The 18,374-nt window shown below is 33.2% G+C and overlaps 1 protein-coding gene across 3 annotated transcripts in view; it reads left to right on the forward strand.

Annotated features, from left to right (window-relative positions):
* Positions 1 to 18,374, forward strand: part of LOC106463430 (ADAMTS-like protein 3) — a 48,624-nt gene that overhangs the window by 16,977 nt on the left and 13,273 nt on the right. For 2 of the 3 annotated variants that reach the window (XM_022390920.1, XM_022390922.1), the window contains exons 3-12: positions 2,542 to 2,706; positions 3,941 to 4,171; positions 6,101 to 6,245; positions 7,757 to 7,886; positions 8,355 to 8,556; positions 9,324 to 9,477; positions 10,335 to 10,446; positions 12,045 to 12,175; positions 12,877 to 13,104; positions 16,423 to 16,552. In XM_022390920.1, coding sequence (XP_022246628.1) covers positions 2,542 to 2,706; positions 3,941 to 4,171; positions 6,101 to 6,245; positions 7,757 to 7,886; positions 8,355 to 8,556; positions 9,324 to 9,477; positions 10,335 to 10,446; positions 12,045 to 12,175; positions 12,877 to 13,104; positions 16,423 to 16,552 — 1,628 coding nt within the window. The remainder of the gene's footprint in view (positions 1 to 2,541; positions 2,707 to 3,940; positions 4,172 to 6,100; positions 6,246 to 7,756; positions 7,887 to 8,354; positions 8,557 to 9,323; positions 9,478 to 10,334; positions 10,447 to 12,044; positions 12,176 to 12,876; positions 13,105 to 16,422; positions 16,553 to 18,374) is intronic. The other variant, XM_022390921.1, reaches the window with a different exon arrangement.

The following is an 18,374-nucleotide window of genomic DNA, read 5'->3' on the forward strand; positions in this document are numbered from 1 at the left end:
TGCTTAATTACAAACAAACAAACTACAACAGGCACTTGCCGTCCATTCTACAAAGTTTCAAGAATCAGATAGTTACATTTTCAGTAGGTTAAACAACACACACTTTTACAGTATGAACAGAATGTTGGCATCTGTAGAAGAGTAAGCATAATCTTTGTAGTAAAAATTTCGCTATTCTTTTAGAAGATCATGAAATGCTTTTAAAGTATTGATTCCTAAGTTATATTTTGGTTGATCCAGCAGCATATTTACAGTTTTAATCTGAAGGTTCATTTTTCTTCTTTCAAGTCAAGTATTTATAGTATCAATGAGATGTTTACTATTTAACAGTTTTTATAGCTTTAAATCTATTTACAGTGGTTACTTTTCCCAGAAGGTCAAGCAGCTCTATTACAGTATAACTCAGATGGTTACTTTTGTCACATAATCAAGCATTTATTACAGCATAATTTGGGTGGCTACTTTACCCAGAAGGTCAAGCAGCTATATTACAGTATAATTCGGATGGTTACTTTTCTCACATGGTCAAGCATCTATTACAGTAGTTAATTAGACATTTTACAGCGTGAAAAGTGCCTTGGATACTGTCTCACTAATGTCACATGATGAAACACTAATGTAAGTGTCGGAATGAAATTCGTAACATTGTGTGTTATTAATAACATGGCGGTTTCTTTGAATTAGCGTACAATTCTTTATGTTTCGATGTTTTTCATTCACTTACTGCTGCTCGTGCAAAAGACAACTTAATTGTAAATACGAAGTAGAAAGACAACTTAAAAAAAGTTCCACTTTGCTAGAAATCGTTAACTTTTATCATGATCGAGGCAAAAATAAAACTAACTCTATAAATCAGCTCAATTTTTTCTTTTCTCGTAAAGAGTACGAAAGTTCTTAAAGAAGTTGAAGCGTGCTTTGTATCACGGAGGGAAAACATGAATTAGGTTTTTGTCAAAAATTCTGTTTACTAGACAAGAAACTTGACAGCGTTTGGCAATAAAATGACATTGTTGCTAGATTGTGATGGATATTACACATTTTTTTCTTCATGGTGACTTTCTTTCTTTGTGTTGTAAACCTTCAGGGTATCGCTTTTTCAGTTCTAGATGTTAGTTTTGAGTATGTTTTGTGAAAGAAATATTCTCGCGAGGGTCGTGGAATTTTAGAAAATTTGTTATTAATAGATCAACGTAAGTATCTGTTTATCTTTATCATTAGATTCTTAGTAAAATAAATGTAATACATTTTGACTATATCTTCAAGGTGTATTTGAGATGTTCTATTTTTAAGTTGTTTTTGTTTAGGATCTATTATAAAACGATGCATGCAGTTAAATTGTTTTTTTTTGGTATGTTGGATTTGATTAGAACAGTTATTTTGTCTTTAAAGAAGCTCAGGTGGCTTGTACGACTACCAAGAGTTCTTGTTATTCTGAACTATTGTAACATCTGTGGCTTTATAACGTCTGTCTGTTATATGCTTGTATAACACCGTGTTTTAGATAGACCTTGACAAATATCTTTTTACCACTAGCACTCTGTCTTTTTCTTGCCCTTAAGGAAATATTGAATAATTGAAATAATACATCGTAAAACTATTGATTACTAAACACAATTCTTGGTGCGATTGAATTTTCCTTCAACGGTGAGTCCTTCATTAATTAGAGTTTTGCTTTGTGACGGTATAATACGCCATGTAGTTCTGTACAAAATAAATAACTATGTAACTAACATGTATATTCCGAATAACTACTTATAAACTGATAAGTGCAGTTCTTATTAACTAAAAGGCAACAATTTTTTTTGAATATTCAATAGACAGAAACAGTGAAGACAGAAATTAATTGTCCATATTATTAAACCTCTATTGTAAACTTCATAACACAAAACTTAGAATACAGTCTGTTCGCTTTCAAATTATGACACACCAAAACGCACTTGAATTGTAAATTTATATTACTGTACCTATGTTATAAATACTGTTGGATAATTTAGTTTCTCAAATAATACATTTGTCTTGCAGGCATTCTTGGATAATTTACTTTCCTTAGTAATATATATACATTAGAGATATATCATTGGGGAATTTAGCTCCCCAATAATACAGTCACATTAGAAAGATATCGTTTCATGATTTAGTTTCCCCAATAATATAATTTGAAATTCACATTTTTAGACGCTATAACTGAGACAGCGATAATAATGTTTGTGACTTTTCGACACTTTGTTAGGTTCTCTCCTCGTAGTTGTGTAAAGTTACAAATGGTTTTATTGCAACCCATATCTAAAGTTTTATAACATATATATAATCAGGCTCACTGAATTAGAAAACAAACAGAAAAATATCCGTAGGTGACTAATGGCGAGTTTTTCATTTAATTTACCTGTCGCTAGTTGCTACTATTAAACTTTCCACGTTTCAAAAGTTAAGTATTGGTTTCTTTCTTTGCTATATTTGCTTCTTGGTGGATGCTTGTAAATATTGTCCTGAGGTACTTTTATGTATAATAATTTATTTTTCATTTTTGTTAAACATGAATAGATTGGGCATAAGAGAGATGAATTTACGATGGGTTGGTCAGAATGGAGCACTTGGGGAATATGCTCGAGGAGCTGTGACGGTGGCGTAACCTACCAACTTCGACAGTGCGTAACGAAAACAGGATGCTCCGGAAATTCGATTCGTTATAGTATATGTAATATGCAGGTAAAATTCAAGACGTTTGATCAGTTAATACAGATTGTCTTCAGGGAGACCAAAAATAAATACATGTACAATAAGCTTTTAAACTATTTCAAACATTCCCAACTGTGTATTGAACACAGCGAATTTAACAACACAGAATTAGTATATAACAACTCTGAAGGTAATGTAGTACAGTTTTAGTAAGTGCTTAGGTATAACAAACACCAACAACATATAACCATTCACAGGTGAAAATGTGAACGAGGTGTAAGCTTAAATCCGTTCTACAAACTAAACAAAAAATCCGCATTTCTTCGCCAAGTAATTTCTTCCTTATAAAAAAGCAGCCATTTATCTTCAGCTAGGGTAATCACGTAATTTGTTTAGTGTAAAAAACAGGCATTTCTCTTCAGCAAGAGTTATCAAGTAATTTATTTAGTGTAAAACAGACATTTCTCTTCAGCTAGAGTAATCAAGTAATTTGTTTAGTGTAAAAACAAACATTTCTCTTAAGCTAGGGTAATCAAGTAATTTATTTAATGTAAAAACAGACATTTTTATTCAGCTAGAGTAATCAAGTAATTTTTTTAGTGTGAAACAGACATTTCTCTTCAGTTAGAGTAATCAAGTAATTTGTTTAGTGTAAAAACAGACATTTCTCTTAAGCTAGAGTAATCAAGTAATTTATTTAATGTAAAAACAGACATTTTTATTCAGCTAGAGTAACCAAGTAATTTGTTTAGTGTGAAACAGACATTTCTCTTCAATTAGAGTAATCAAGTAACTTGTTTAATGTAAAAACAGACATTTCTCTTCAGCTAGAGTAATCAAGTAATTTGTTTAGTGTAAAACATACATTTCTCTTCAGCTAGAGTAACCAAGTAATTTATTTAGTGTAAAAACAGGCATTTCTCTTCAGCTAGGGTAATCAAACAATTTGTTTAGTGTAAAAAACAGGCATTTCTTTTCAGCTCGAGTAATCAAGTAATGTGTTTAGTGTAAAAACGTAGATATTTCTCTTCAGCTGAGGTAAGCATGTAATTAATTTATCGGAAAAAGTAGCATTTCTTTTAAACTAGAGTAATTTAAACCAAGTAATTTCTTTAGTTCAAAAACAAACAAACAAAATCAGTCATTTCTCTTCAGCAAAGATAATCAAGTAATTTTTCAAGTGTAATTATAGGCATTTCTCTCCATCTTAGATAACTAATTAATTAAGTAATTTCTTTAGTGTAAAAGTAGACATTCTTTTTAGCCATGTAGAGATCGTTCTGATTTCCGAGCTACACAGTGTAAAGCCCACAACAACAGGCCTTACCGAGGACGGCTGTACCACTGGATTCCCTTTTACGATCCCGAAGATCCATGCAGCCTTACATGTCAAGCAAGCACGTACCTGTTTGTCGCAAAGTTAGCACCTAGAGTTCAAGATGGAACTCGCTGCCGTAAGGGGTCTCTCGATATGTGTGTAGGTGGGAAATGCATGGTAAGTATTTCTATAATCTGACAACAGGGGTTTTACGATAGCAGAATGGTGAATAAATAAACAAACTTAGGACTAAACGCTAAAGATATATGACGGTGTTTAGATGTGTTCGTTAACCTAGAAGCTGTATGTACACAAAGTAAGTATCTTCTACATATGTTTCAATGAGATCATTTCACACGCGTAAAGAAAAGCTGTGTTTAATAACACCATCGTTGTAACCTGTATTTCCGTGGTACTACTAGGAAAAATGTGTTTAATAACACAATCGTTGTAACGTGTATTTCCGTGGTACTACTAGGAAAGATGTGTTTAATAACACAATCGTTGTAATGCGTATTTCCGTGGTACTACTAGGAAAGATGTGTTTAATAACACCATCGTTGTAACGTGTATTTCAGTGGTACTACTAGGAAAAATGTGTTTAATAACACCATTGTTGTAACGTGTATTTCAGTGGTACTACTAAGAAAAATGTGTTTAATAATACCATCGTTGTAACGTGTATTTCCATGGTACTGCTAGGAAAGCTATGTTTAATAACACTATCGTTGTAACGTGTATTTCCGTGGTACTACTAGGAAAATGTGTTTAATAACACTATCGTTGTAACGTGTATTTTCGTGGTACCTAGGAAAAATGTGTTTAATAACACCATCGTTGTAACGTGTATTTCCATGGTACTACTAGGAAAAAATGTGTTTAATAACACCATCGTTGTAACGTGTATTTCCATGGTACTACTAGGAAAAATGTGTTTAATAACACCATCGTTGTAACGTGTATTTTTGTGGTACTACTAGGAGAGATATGTTTAACGATTATGTTTAAGTGGTACCACTCAACATTGGGTGAGGAATGTTGTGATTAATTACAACATCAACACCGTGTCAGTTTTAAAATATGCAGTGAATTATTACAAAAAAAAATCCAAAAATATTGTTTGTATATTACTATAAAAGCGGGGTGTGGGTGGAGGGGGAGGGTAGTAGTGAATGATATTTCTCCTGCTTTACATTATTTATGTAACTACGATCTCGTGTTTTGGTGGTTAATTTAGTAAAACTCTAACTCACAGTTCGCTGGCACCTTGCTGCAAAAACACTCTCCGCACTCTGGGGACGTGAGTACACTTTATAATAAGAGTGACAGTTAAATCCAACTATTCAGTCAGATAAGAGCATTCCAAGAAATGGCGGTGGGTGCTGTTGACTAGTTGCCTCTCCGCTGGTCTGTCACTTCACAATTAAAAACTAAGCACAGATAACCGTTTGTGTAACTTTGATCAAAAGTATAAATCAACCAAATATAAGTTGGATTTTCTACGACTCAGTAAAAGACGGTGAAATTATAGATTTATTAAGATTGATAAACATTATACAATAAATGCGAAATGACAATTTTAAAAGTCTTACAACATTAATGGAGTTCTGTCTAGTCTTTAACAATCTTGAGTACGTTCAAAAATAAATATACTCTTGACGTAATCAGGCTGACATCAGTTAGTGAATATAGCTCCACAGCTACAGCTAGCTTACGGTTCGATATGCTAATTGTTTATGACTTTTGAGCGCAACATCGCCAGTTTTGACAATACGCATAATATACGTAGATATGTTTGATAAACAATATTTATGGATCATTTAATTCTGAACTGTAGATGTGAAGTAAAATTAATCTGATTTAACTATGCTTTGAATTTTCAAAAATGTAACAGTTTGTCTAATTATCTTGAGAAGAAAATATGGAAACTTCCCATCCTAAGGAAAACATCCAGAAAGAGGCTCTTTATTAAGACACGTCATATTTCAGATCTTCGTTGTATTTGTCCTGAGAATACGAATGTTATTGTTTTATATTCAACATAGCAGGTTTTGTAAAATAGATGAAACAGACGTTTTATGTTAGTGAACGTGTGCTACATCTCAGCCCATAGGTTGTGACCTGAAGTTGGGGTCAGTGAAGAAAGTGGACGATTGTGGAATATGTGGAGGTGATGGAACAACTTGTAAACGTACTTCTTACGAGTGGGTGGAGACCCATCTAACTCCCTGTTCTGTTACTTGTGGTAGAGGTGTGTGCTAAAACTTTGTTTTATTCATTCAAGGTTATATATTTTTATGTAAAAAGCTGGTTAGTTATTTGTGTCTTACAGAACTTAAAAATGGTTCTCTGAAAGGTTTACGGCTACTTGTCTTTCTTAAATTGTTGAATGAATTGAGTAAAAATACTTGCTTTTATATGTTTTAAATTATTGTGTGATTTAGTTAAAGTGCTACATGACACAAGAAAACAGTTATTGTTTAACTGTCACGTTCATACATAAAATACTCTCACCGTGCCTGGTTTATTTTTAAATGCACAATAAAGGAACACACACATATTTTAATATTTCGTTACTTATCTAAAACTTAAAACTGGCAAACTTTTGGAAGTTTGCAATGGAATACCCTATCTTAATGTAGTTAATATTACACCTTTCAAGGCTAAAACAAAAGTTATACAATATGTCCCATATATGTGCCGACAGAAGAGCTCTGGTGGAAACATATATGTCCCTATGGAAGTGCTCTGAAAGGGACATATGCTCATGGAAGTGCGTTGAGGGAGGCATATATTATAAAAAAATAAAATTGGTAAACTTTTGGAAGTTTGCAATGGAATACCCTATCTTAATATAGTTAATATTACACCTTTCAAGGCTAAAACAAAGGTTATACAATATGTCCCATATATGTGCCGACAGAAGAGCTCTGATGGAAACATATATGTCCCTATGGAAGTGCTCTGAAAGGGACATATGCTCATGGAAGTGCGTTGAGGGAGGCATATATTATATATATGTACCCAAGGAAGTATTCTGAAGGGGACACATATATGAATCGATGGAAGTGCTTTGAATGATTATATATATATGTATCAAAGGAAGTGCTCGGATGGAGACGTATATTTGTGCCCTGGAAGTGCTTTGAAGGGGACACATATATGTGCCGATGGAAGTGCTCGGATCGGGAAGTACTTTGAAAATGATCATGTATATGTATTCATTGAAGAGAAAGAGTCAAACTGTTGTATTGCTTGAGGAGGTCTTTTGCTGAGCTCAGCTATGATGAGAGTCAAAAGGACATCTGAAAATTATATTTAATGCAGTGGTGTATGCAAAAAGACCTAAACTTAAAAAATAGAACTAGTTTTTTTAAACATAAAACTTATTAGAATCGGGCTTGACTGCAGAAGTTTTTATTTCTCTTTATTAGTTCCAACTGACGATTTTTGTTGTTAAATGGAAAGACTTTTGGGAAATTCTTTGTATGAGACAAAAATTAGAAACTTAAATGCTAATTTGATACAACGCTAATTCGAAATTTGTAAAGCAAATCTTTTGCAAAAAATCACCGTATATGTTTTGCTATTAAACTTTTAACAAGTGTTTACATTGATATACACTACATTTATATGTTTTGCTATTAAACTTGTAATAAGTGTTTACATTGATATACAATATATTCTACTATGTAACTGGTGTTAGATAAACAATATAGATAATTAGTTGTATTTATCAAGACTCACAATATTTTCCTCTAGGATTTCAGATGTCTAGGCCTTTCTGCAAGGATATGGAAACAGAAGAAAAGGTTTCAGAGAGATTCTGTGACTATACAACAAGGCCAAGACCTCGTATAAGATCATGCAATACTTCAAAATGTCCTCTAAAGTACGTACATGTTTGTTTGTTTCAGTAAAGTATTTCAGATTCTGCTTTTCTAATTTTCTTAATTATTTGTGTGATTAAAAAGTTATGAAGTATTAACGAAATTTGAAGTAAGTAGAATATAAATAATATATTCTATGAACGATGAAAGGGATTGTTGTCGTACCAAGAACTGAAGACGTTAAAAACTTTTATCACCTATAAATATGTCAAGACAATTAAATAGCCATTTTAAAACAGCCTAGAACATGTTTAAGTACTATAAATAGCCAATAGAAAGCACTAAGCCATCTCAAAGTGAAACATCGTATTCAATATTCTGTATTGTACATTTTAGAGTGAATAATTAATTGAAGAGAAATTAGAAGAATTCATAGCTAATCACAAAATGATTAAGAACCTGTTATACAATACTTTTATATGAAGATTGAAAGATATGTTCAAAGGATTATTTTTTTGTGATAACTTTAGATGGGTTGTGGAAGATTGGGGACCCTGCAGCGTTCGTTGCGGTAATGGATTCCAAATGCGCAACGTTTACTGTGTTCGAAACGGTTTTAATAGAACAAGTGTGTGGGTTAAACAAGGATCTTGTTTTCCACCAAAACCTCGCACTCAACAGCCCTGTAACAACAGGGTTTGTCCTCTATGGTTTAAAGGATCCTGGTCTGACGTAAGTATGTATGGTAGATTTCTTAACATTGTACATTATTTAACGTCCAGTAACTAAAGAAAATCTTACGTTGACTACTGCGCAGATATGGGTAAAATTCCAGTTGAAAATACCGATAAAAGGTGATCATTTCATTATGAAAATATTCAATTTACTAGTATCTGAATACATTGTGACGTCTTCTTCATCATGATAAAGCTACGAATGATGACAACATTGCTTTGTTGCTATATTTAATAAAAGACATTGTCTTGTTCTTTATGATAACGCTATAAATCCGATAAATACATTATGGTTGTGTTTCTGATAACGAAGATATTACCTATATTGGTTTTCAGTATCTTTCAGAATTTTAGTTCTGTTCGTGAAATATCTGTACATCTAAAAATAATAAACACATTCAGATATTGTTTGTATGTCTATAAATTATAGAATTTAATTTCTCATGTAAAAAGTTTCGAAGACATTATGAAAGCAACTTGTCTTATCCTTTCGATTTGCTGTTGCTCAGGGTTACTAATGAGGGGTGGAATTCCCCGAAACCGATATAACTCTTTGACAAATGGTAAACTGAATGATAGATCATTTACATTTATTGTGTTTAGTGTTCAGTAACGTGTGGTGAAGGTCATTAGATCACTTACATTTATTGTGTTTAGTGTTCAGCAACGTGTGGTCAAAGTCATTAGATCATTTACATTTATTGTGTTTAGTGTTCAGCAACGTGTGGTCAAGGTCATTAGATCATTTACATTTATTGTGTTTAGTGTTCAGCAACGTGTGGTCAAGGTCATCAAGAAAGAGCTGTGATTTGTCGGAGTTCTGAAGGGTTTCTAACCACCGAGTGTGATCTTAGTACACAACCTGAGTCCAGGCGAACTTGTGTAAAACAGCTCCTTTGTACTGGTGGTAAACAGCCAGGTAATATATCTATCTATCACTCATTCAATCTATTTATCTATCCATCCATCTATCTAACTATCTGTTTACCTATCTATTTATTTACCCGATGGCTGCCTGGAGGGGTCACCTGTTTTAATCCCTCGCACCACTATACAGTAGTGTGTCTATCAGTCACTCAGTAGGTGCTAAAATTACGTCACATAAGAGATGCTTAACGTTGCAATTTGTATTGTCGTGACGTCAGTAAAATGTGCACATGCCAAGAATCATGAGAAAAATTATGCACTCTGTAGGCTACAACACAGCATAACATACGAACTTCAAAAGCAAGAAATACAAATATTTGTTACACTTGATTTTGGTTTTATTTACTCTTGAAACAGAACGCTTTCGGGGACCCTGTGGAAGAATATCTATTCTATCTATCTATAATTTGTGTTGAACAGTGCTTGTTGTATTGTAAGTTAAAACTTATTGGATAATATAACGAGAAGGTTTCTGTCATTTTCATATTTATTTCCAATTCTCTTCCGTAGTGTAATAACATATTCCAACAGACACTTCTATATATTCAACGTGTATAAAATGTTCCGATCATTTTATAATCTAGGCTTGAAGCTGTGATCAGACAGATACACAAATCTTCTGCACGTGATATTAAAAGCCTTATTTCCTAAATAATTAAATTTTGATGGAGCGATCCTTTATGTTTCTCTCGGATGAAAAAAAAACAACAAGTTTTCTTAATTAAAGGAAGTTTACATTCTACATATTACTTTCTTTATATTTTCCAACGTTCGGTACCAGACGTTTTAACATTTTTACTAAAAAGTTGATTAATGATAACTTAACAAAAAAATCAAATTTAACTTCAGATTCAGCCAGAAGCTCTTGGATCGAAGAAACTCAGAACCGTCCTTACAACCAGAGCCATCTATTCACAATCTCACAGACCAATGGATCATTTCGACCAAGAAAACAACCAAGGCAACACAATTTATTATTATAATATTTGTTGCAGTTAACCCTTAATATATCTAGACTACCTTATAACTGTTAAACCTTACGCTATATTTATACTATATGTTAATTGTTAAGCCTTAAGCCCCTTTTTTACTATCTGTTAACTGTTAAGCGTTAAACTATATCTGTACTACCTGTTAAATGTTAAGCCTTAAGCTATATTTATACTACCGGTTAGTTGTTCAGTCTTAAGCTACATCTATATATATTATACGTGTTCTTTATTATTTTTACTTTTTATAGACTTAACATTATTAGATATGTCTTATTTAATGTTACAGCTTGATAGATACTAAAAAAAAATATCGGCTTTTCTTGTTCGAACCCATTGTTATTAATTTTTTGTTTTATTTGTTTGAAACTTGGATGCAATTCATGTCAGTAGCAGAATATTGCCGTCTATTTTAAATACAGTAGTACTTAATAGTAGGGATCGACAAGGGTTCCAAATAATTCACGCGCCGAAAAACCACCCTATTGAATTCCTAAACGAAAAACCGACCATTCAAAGTATTGATTACGAAATATTGTGCGCGTATACACTAATAATACGCTAAAAAGGCCGCTAACATGTCCGGTATAACAATTCAAAAACTTCTAAAACAGCAACTTTTCGTCTTCTACCCACATACCTGATCACGTCAGCGGGGCTAGCGCCTAGACAGCTCGGACTGTCGCTACAAGATCTCTCCAGCTTACTTGACTTGTTTGTGGGTTTCCGCTTTTAATATTCCAGGTATATACAGGTATAACATAAAATGTAAACAAACAAGAGTATTACAAAATATGAATTTTAAAATGAAGTAGAGATCCTGCTATAAAAAAGTAATGAAGCAAGAATTAAAGTCACAACCCCAAATTTATAAAACTTAATTCCTACTTTGGCAGCTTTATACATTTATCTTTAGGCCAAAGTAAGGATTACATTTTATAAATTTGTGATTATTGTTTTAATTATTGCTTCATTACTTTTTATAGAAGGACCCTTACATCATTTTAAAATTCATATTTTTTAAATTCTTGTCTATTATAATAGTACTCAGTTTTTGTCTGTCTTGAAAATGCGCTTGTACTTTACTATCTAAATGCAAAAGCGCGCACATTTCATTTCAACAGATGTAAACAAAAGACGGATATAAACATATTTTATCAAACATTTTGTACAACATATTAAAAGCTTATCAAAGTTTTAAAAAGCAGTCTAACGTTAGGTCGTAGAATATCATTATAACTTTATTTATTGATAGATTGTGTTAAATACGGTAAAGTTTAGTCCTAACTAAACTAAAGCAAAAAACGTACACAAGTTACAGTCTTAATTTATCTCTTTATCGAATATCTTAATAAAGGTTTAACTAATGTTAGGCCTAAGACAATTGTACTTATAGTTTTCGTAGTCTGCGATTAGAATTATTTTGTTTTATTCTAGAAATCCTGAAGTTAAAGAAGTACTTTTGTAATATAGATATTAACTTGACTGCAAATGTTTTACAAGTATCTTCTATTATTACATATAACATAGTTCACTGACTTAGTGATAATACACTTGTTGCTGTTTTCAGGTTTACGGTTGGTAATTGGGGCCCTTGCAGCGCCTCCTGTGGTGAAGGAGTGAAACGACGTTCTGTTGAATGTACAGTATATCTGGAGTTGCTTAAAATCCCTTCCACGCTGCCTGTTAACAAATGCTCAGGTTACTAATATTGTATTGTTACGGTTTTTTTTAAAGTAAATTTTGTTTAGATTTTAAGGATGTAATAATTATTTCAAAAGTTGTGATGTTATAGAATTCATCATTGTTTAGAATAACTAAAATCAAAATTGAAAAGATTCCCTACTCACAATTATTATTTTTTTCATAAGCGTTGAACCATTTAGGACTAAGAATTCCCTCAAAACGTTAATTACCCAGAATTGTAAATATCGTCTATGCAATGGTAGGCTTCTTTGACCGGCAAACTGTATAATTAATTACAGTTTCTATTAGAAAGCTTTTGAAATACGTAGTTAATAACTTTGCACGCAGCTTTAAACAACTCTACTGTTTGTTTCTTCTAACTAACAATGGAACATCAGACATAAAGAATGCGATGTAAAACAATGCGTGACAATCTGTATCCTAAGAAACGCATACGTAATTAGCATAATTAAAATGTCTAGACTTAATTCCAAGAGAAGAAGGTTTTTGTGTGTTTGTTGAAGAAGGTTTTTGTATGTTTGTTGAAGGTTTTTATGGTTTGTTGAAAAAGGTTTTTTGCCTGTTTGTTGAAGAAGATTTTATGCGTGTATGTTGAAGAAGGTTTTTGTGTGTTTGTTGAAGAAGGTTCTTGTGTGTTTGTTGAAGAAAAAACCAGAATATGACGTATACAAATTTATTAGTTTCATCACTTATAGGACCTTACCCTCCTGACAGAAAAGTTTGTTTTCTTCAACCGTGTACCAGTTATCGGAACTCACCAGAGGGAATTATGGTAATAAATCGACTTGAAGAGCACACGAAACAAAAAACTGGTGAAAGACTTGGCAACAATTCGGAAAAATTCGGTAACACTTCGGGAAGCACGATCACGTTCTTTTGGAAGAAAGTTGGAATTTCATCATGCATCGCTTCTTGTTTTGGCGGTAGTTTTTAACTTATGTCATATACGAAATATGATATTTGATATTTTTAGTAAAATATTTTTGCTATTAAGAGTGCAAGATTTGTAGCAAGTTTCCTAATTTCAAATTTGATAAGCAGCAAACTTAATTATTCTCAAAGTTCTCATGACAAATTGATAGGAGCGACCTTATTAATTAATGTCAAATCAGTTTGTTGTCATTTTCCTTTGGACAACAATTCCCCCAATCCTCCCCGACACACCCTCAGCGATACTTCTGAAGGGTTATAACACTAAAAACCGTCTTTCGATAACCTAGGATGGAACAGCACAGTTAGCCCATTGTGTAACTTTGTGCTTAACAACAAACAAACAAACCTAAAATTAATTAAGAAATAATTCAGTGTTTTGTGTTTGTATCTCAACTTTATGGAAGGAAAGAACTAAAAAAACTGTTGGTTTTCTTTCATTCCTACGTTTCCAGAACAAAACCGAAACACTTAGAACCGAGGAGCGTCTTTACGAAGGAAACGACTTACTATTCCATCAAATGTGTTGATATGTCGATACAACGCGACATTAAAATGTGTTGTTCTTTTCACGTAATCGCTATGATTATATTCTATTTTGTTAATAGAGTCTGTACGGTTTTTTCTAATCTATAGTAGGTTTTATTGTGAAGTTTCTATGGTTAACAAAGATGTTAATGATTTAAAATAAATTCTCTATAGAATTAAAGCACGTTAACAATATGATGAAACTCTTTACAAGAAAAGGTATATAAGACTGTTAAACACTGGTCCTTTATCATTAACTTCTTCAATTTATTTATGAAATGCTTTATAAGGGAGTCAGTGGTCCTTTATATTTAATTTCGTTAATTAGTTAATGATATGCGTTGTGTCTTTGAAGTAAGGAAACTTTATCGGTTCTTAAGTGATTTATTGAAGTGTTTGGTCATATGTTTGTTTGTTTTCTTTGGTCTTATGTTTATTTTTGGTCCTATATTTGTTTTCTGTGGTCCTTTGTTTATTTTTTGGTCCTATGTTTATTTTCTCTGGTCATTTATTTGTTTTTTGGTCCTATGTTTGTTTTCTTTGGCCCTTTGTTTGTTTTTGTCCTATGTTTGTTTTTGGTTCAATGTTTGTTTTCTCTGGCCCTTTTTTGTTTTTTGGTCCCATGTTTGTTTTCTTTGGCCCTTTATTTGTTTTTTGGTCCTATGTTTGTTTTCTTTGGTCCTTTGTTTGTTTTTGTCCTATGTTTGTTTTTTGATCCTATGTTTGTTTTTCGGTCTTGTGTTTGTTTTTGGTCCTATGTTTTTTTAATATCTATAAAATTAATCAAGTTTTCAATGTTTGTTTTAATATCTATAAAATTAAACAAGTTTTCAATGAACTTAAATAAAGATTGCAGCAGCGCTGTGTTCTCAAGTTTTTAACTTGTTTCTAAGTGAAGTGTTTATTTCGTTGTTAAGCGCAAAGCTTCAGAATGTACTATCCATGCTTTGCCCTTCGCAGTTATCCCAGTTGTTAGTGTTATAAGCCCTTAGACTTACTACTGAGCCACCAGGGGCCGGAGAGTCCAGCGAAATAAATTAATCAGAGTTTTTGCTAACTGGAGCGATATATTAAATACTGTATCAAATAAGTATTGAACTCGTGATCTCGATTTTGTGTGTTAATTATTGGATTTATATGTATTTATTTAAAGGAGAATTTAACTGCTTTTTTTTATTAGGACGTGGCTTAGTAGTTAGCGTGTCGGAGTGTGAATTCGAGGTTTCATAGTTTGTGTCCAGTTGCTGCAAATTGCGCTCCGAATTTTGGGGACATGGGCGCGTCATAAATGTGGCAGATAGCTCTTTTGTAGCACTCCCCAGTGGCACAACGTAAGTCTGAATACTTTTAACGCTAGAAACGAGTTTTGATACTCGTGGTGGGCACAGCGCAGATAACCATTGGTTACCTTCGCGCGAATATCCAAAACAAACAAGCAAACAGACTTATTACGTTTACATTGAATAATGGTTTGGTATTAGATCTGGTTTTCTAGATAAACTATATCAAGTCACAAATATTACTTCGGTGTAGTCAGAGCAAGATAGTCTTTGGAAGGTTTGTTATTTGTATTAATTGCTACTAAATTAATATAACACATTGAAGAAGTTTTTTTTTTTTTTCTATACCGTCTGATCTTGTAATGAGAATATTTTTTCAAGCACATCATTAATAAAGTTAATAGCATTTCTTAATTGCATTTCGTCAGGAAGACATAAGTACATTGATCAGTGGTTAAAGTGGATACCTGGGGAGGGACTCAGTGCTTACCCCCACTAGGTCATGCTTCTTAGAAATCTTTAAAAATAAATTTCAGCTATCAAGTACATTATATTAACTATAAACTGTATGCTACATAAGATTGTTTGTTTGAATTTCGCGCAAAGCTACACGAGGGCTATCTGCGCTAGCCGTCTCTAATTTAGTAGTGTAAGACTAGAGGGAAGGCAGCTAGTCATCATCATCCACCGCAAACTCTTGTGCTACTATTTTACCAACGAATAGTGGGATTGACCGTCACATAATAACGCCCCCACAGTTAAAAGGGTAAGCATGTTTGGTGTGACGGGGATTCGAATTCGCGACCCTCAGATTGCGAGCCGAGCGCCCTAACCACCTGGCCATGCCGGCCCTGCTACAGAAGAAAAAGAAATTATTATTTTTTTCACGACAACCAGAGACGTATGACCTCTGACGACTTTGACCAGGTAAGAGATTCGCCACGCCCATCGCTCCCAACCCACCTTATGGAAGATTTATCACAATTTCAAAACTGCCCGGTGAAGACGAGTTTTCGCTTATAAATGCTGCTCATTGTAGTTGTCTCACAAACTTTCAATTATCCTATCATATTGTTTCAGGTCCCCTTGTTCCATATGGCTGACTCCCCCTGGGCCCACCCTTACTGTAACCACATAGTCTTTGATTCATGGGCTTTTTCATCAAGGACCAATTTTTACCTAAACGTCCCAGATAACTAAATAAGAGGAAACAATACATAATACTTTAAAAACTAGAACACGGCTTGTAAAAAACTCTATCTGTGACCAAGGAAGTTGTAAGGAAAGCATATTTGTATGTGATCTACAATTAGAGTACTAATCCGCGTGGCCTTTGTTTCGGCTGGTGTATAATGTGGCCTACAATTAGAGTACTACTCCGCGTGGCCTATGTTTCGGCTGGTGTATAATGTAACCTACATTTCTACTACATATGAAGTGACGGATATTTCAATTTGTTTGCGAAGTAATCTTCATAAATACCAAACCTCCGTATTTTGACAGGGATCCAAACGCCAATCTTTGAATGTTTCCGTGACTACGATCTACTCAGAGTGCCTCCGTACTTCTGCGATGAAGACAGAAAACCTAAAACTTCGGCACAAACATGCAACTATTATGTTTGCCCACCAAGGTAGGTTTTCATTTCTTTTCCCTTTCCGTAGCAGCCAATGAAAATGAAGTCATGTTATTGATTTCGTTTGTCAGAAATTATCGAACAAAATAAAACTTGTTTTGAGTAGCTCTAAACATCGCCAATCACATGTTGTGGCTCTAAAAGCTTTTGTACTAATATTTTTATACTAAATTGTTGTAGAACGACAAATACACAGATGCTAATCAGGTATTTAATTTTAGGATTGAAAATTAAACTTATAGCCCGTTAAAGTTCTGCAAAAATGCAATTCAATTGAAAGTTATATATTGGGAAATTTATGAATTGAAAGTTATATATTGGGAAATTTTTATGAATTGAAAGTTATATATTGGGAAATTTATGAATTGAAAGTTATATATTGGGAAATTTATGAATTGAAAGTTATATATTGGGAAATTTATGAATTCAAACTTTCAGTTATTAACAACTTAATTCACGAAAAACACGGACAAAAACGGTTTGACGAGAGAGAGAAGAATGAAAAATACAAGATGTAGGTATCGAACCTTCTAAAGACACGTATGGTGAAAGTATCTTTACAAATTACCAACTTGTCCCACGAATTATCTCAGTTACTTCATTCTCAACACTTTTTTATCCTATATATAAGTTTTAATACGTTTTTATGATTCAGATCTACACTAAACACTCTGCTAACAACTACCATTTGGAGGCCTAGATGTGGTTGAAACTTATGTGATAGGTTATATTAAGTGAATGTAAGCATACAGTTTGTTTAGTTAAACCTAATTATCTTAGCTCTAGTTTACTATTATGACTTTACACCAAAATTCATTTGGTGAACTTCTATCAAAGCAAACAATGCAGCGTTGTATTCCACGCTATGATAAGGCATTCGTGTCTCCCTTATCTACTATTTGTGGAGCAATGTCAAAGGTTAACCAAATAAAACAGGTACATACCATCACTTTTCACAATTGGTTTGTTTGTTTTGAATTTCGCGCAAAGCTACACGAGGGCTATCTGCGCTAGCTGTACCTAATTTAGCAGTGTAAGACTAGAGGGAAGTCAGCTAGTCATCACCATCCACAGCCAACTCTTGGGCTACTCGTTTCCCAACGAATAGTGAGATTGACCGTCACATTATAACGCCCCCACGGCTGAAAGGGCGAGCATGTTTGGTGTGACGGGGATTCGAACCCGCGATTCACAATTGGAATGATGCTTAAGTCACCGTAAGAGCCGATACGTTTTACTTACAGCTGTACTGAGCGATCCATGGGTTCTAGTTCGCCTTTAAAATATAAGAACATGAAATTCCTTGCACACAGAGGAACAGAAATAAATTTGTATTATTCCTGCTTTCTATTTTAAGATAAACACCAATGACAGAGTTTATTCCGTACAAATAATGATACAAATACAATCTTTCCATGAAGCAGAAATTAATTTGTATCGTGTCTATTTTCTGTTTTAATATTAACAACAATAACATTGTTCTCAGTACAGATGATAATCCAGAGAGAGATATTCCATTGTATTATCTTTACTTTCTGTTTTAATATTAACAACAATAACATAGATCACTCCGTACAGATTATAATCCAGAGAGAGATTTTTTATTGTATGATCTTTACTTTCTGTTTTAATATTAACAACAATAACATAGATCACTCCGTACAGATGATAATTCAGAGAGAGATATTTCATTGTATTATCTTTACTTTCTGTTTTAATATTAACAACAATAACATAGATCACTCCATACAGATGATAATCCAGAGAGAAATATTTCATTGTATGATCTTTACTTTCTGTTTTTATAAAACATAATGGA

This window comes from Limulus polyphemus, unplaced genomic scaffold, assembly GCF_000517525.1.
Source record: "Limulus polyphemus unplaced genomic scaffold, Limulus_polyphemus-2.1.2 Scaffold1406, whole genome shotgun sequence".
Classification (NCBI taxonomy): domain Eukaryota; kingdom Metazoa; phylum Arthropoda; class Merostomata; order Xiphosura; family Limulidae; genus Limulus; species Limulus polyphemus.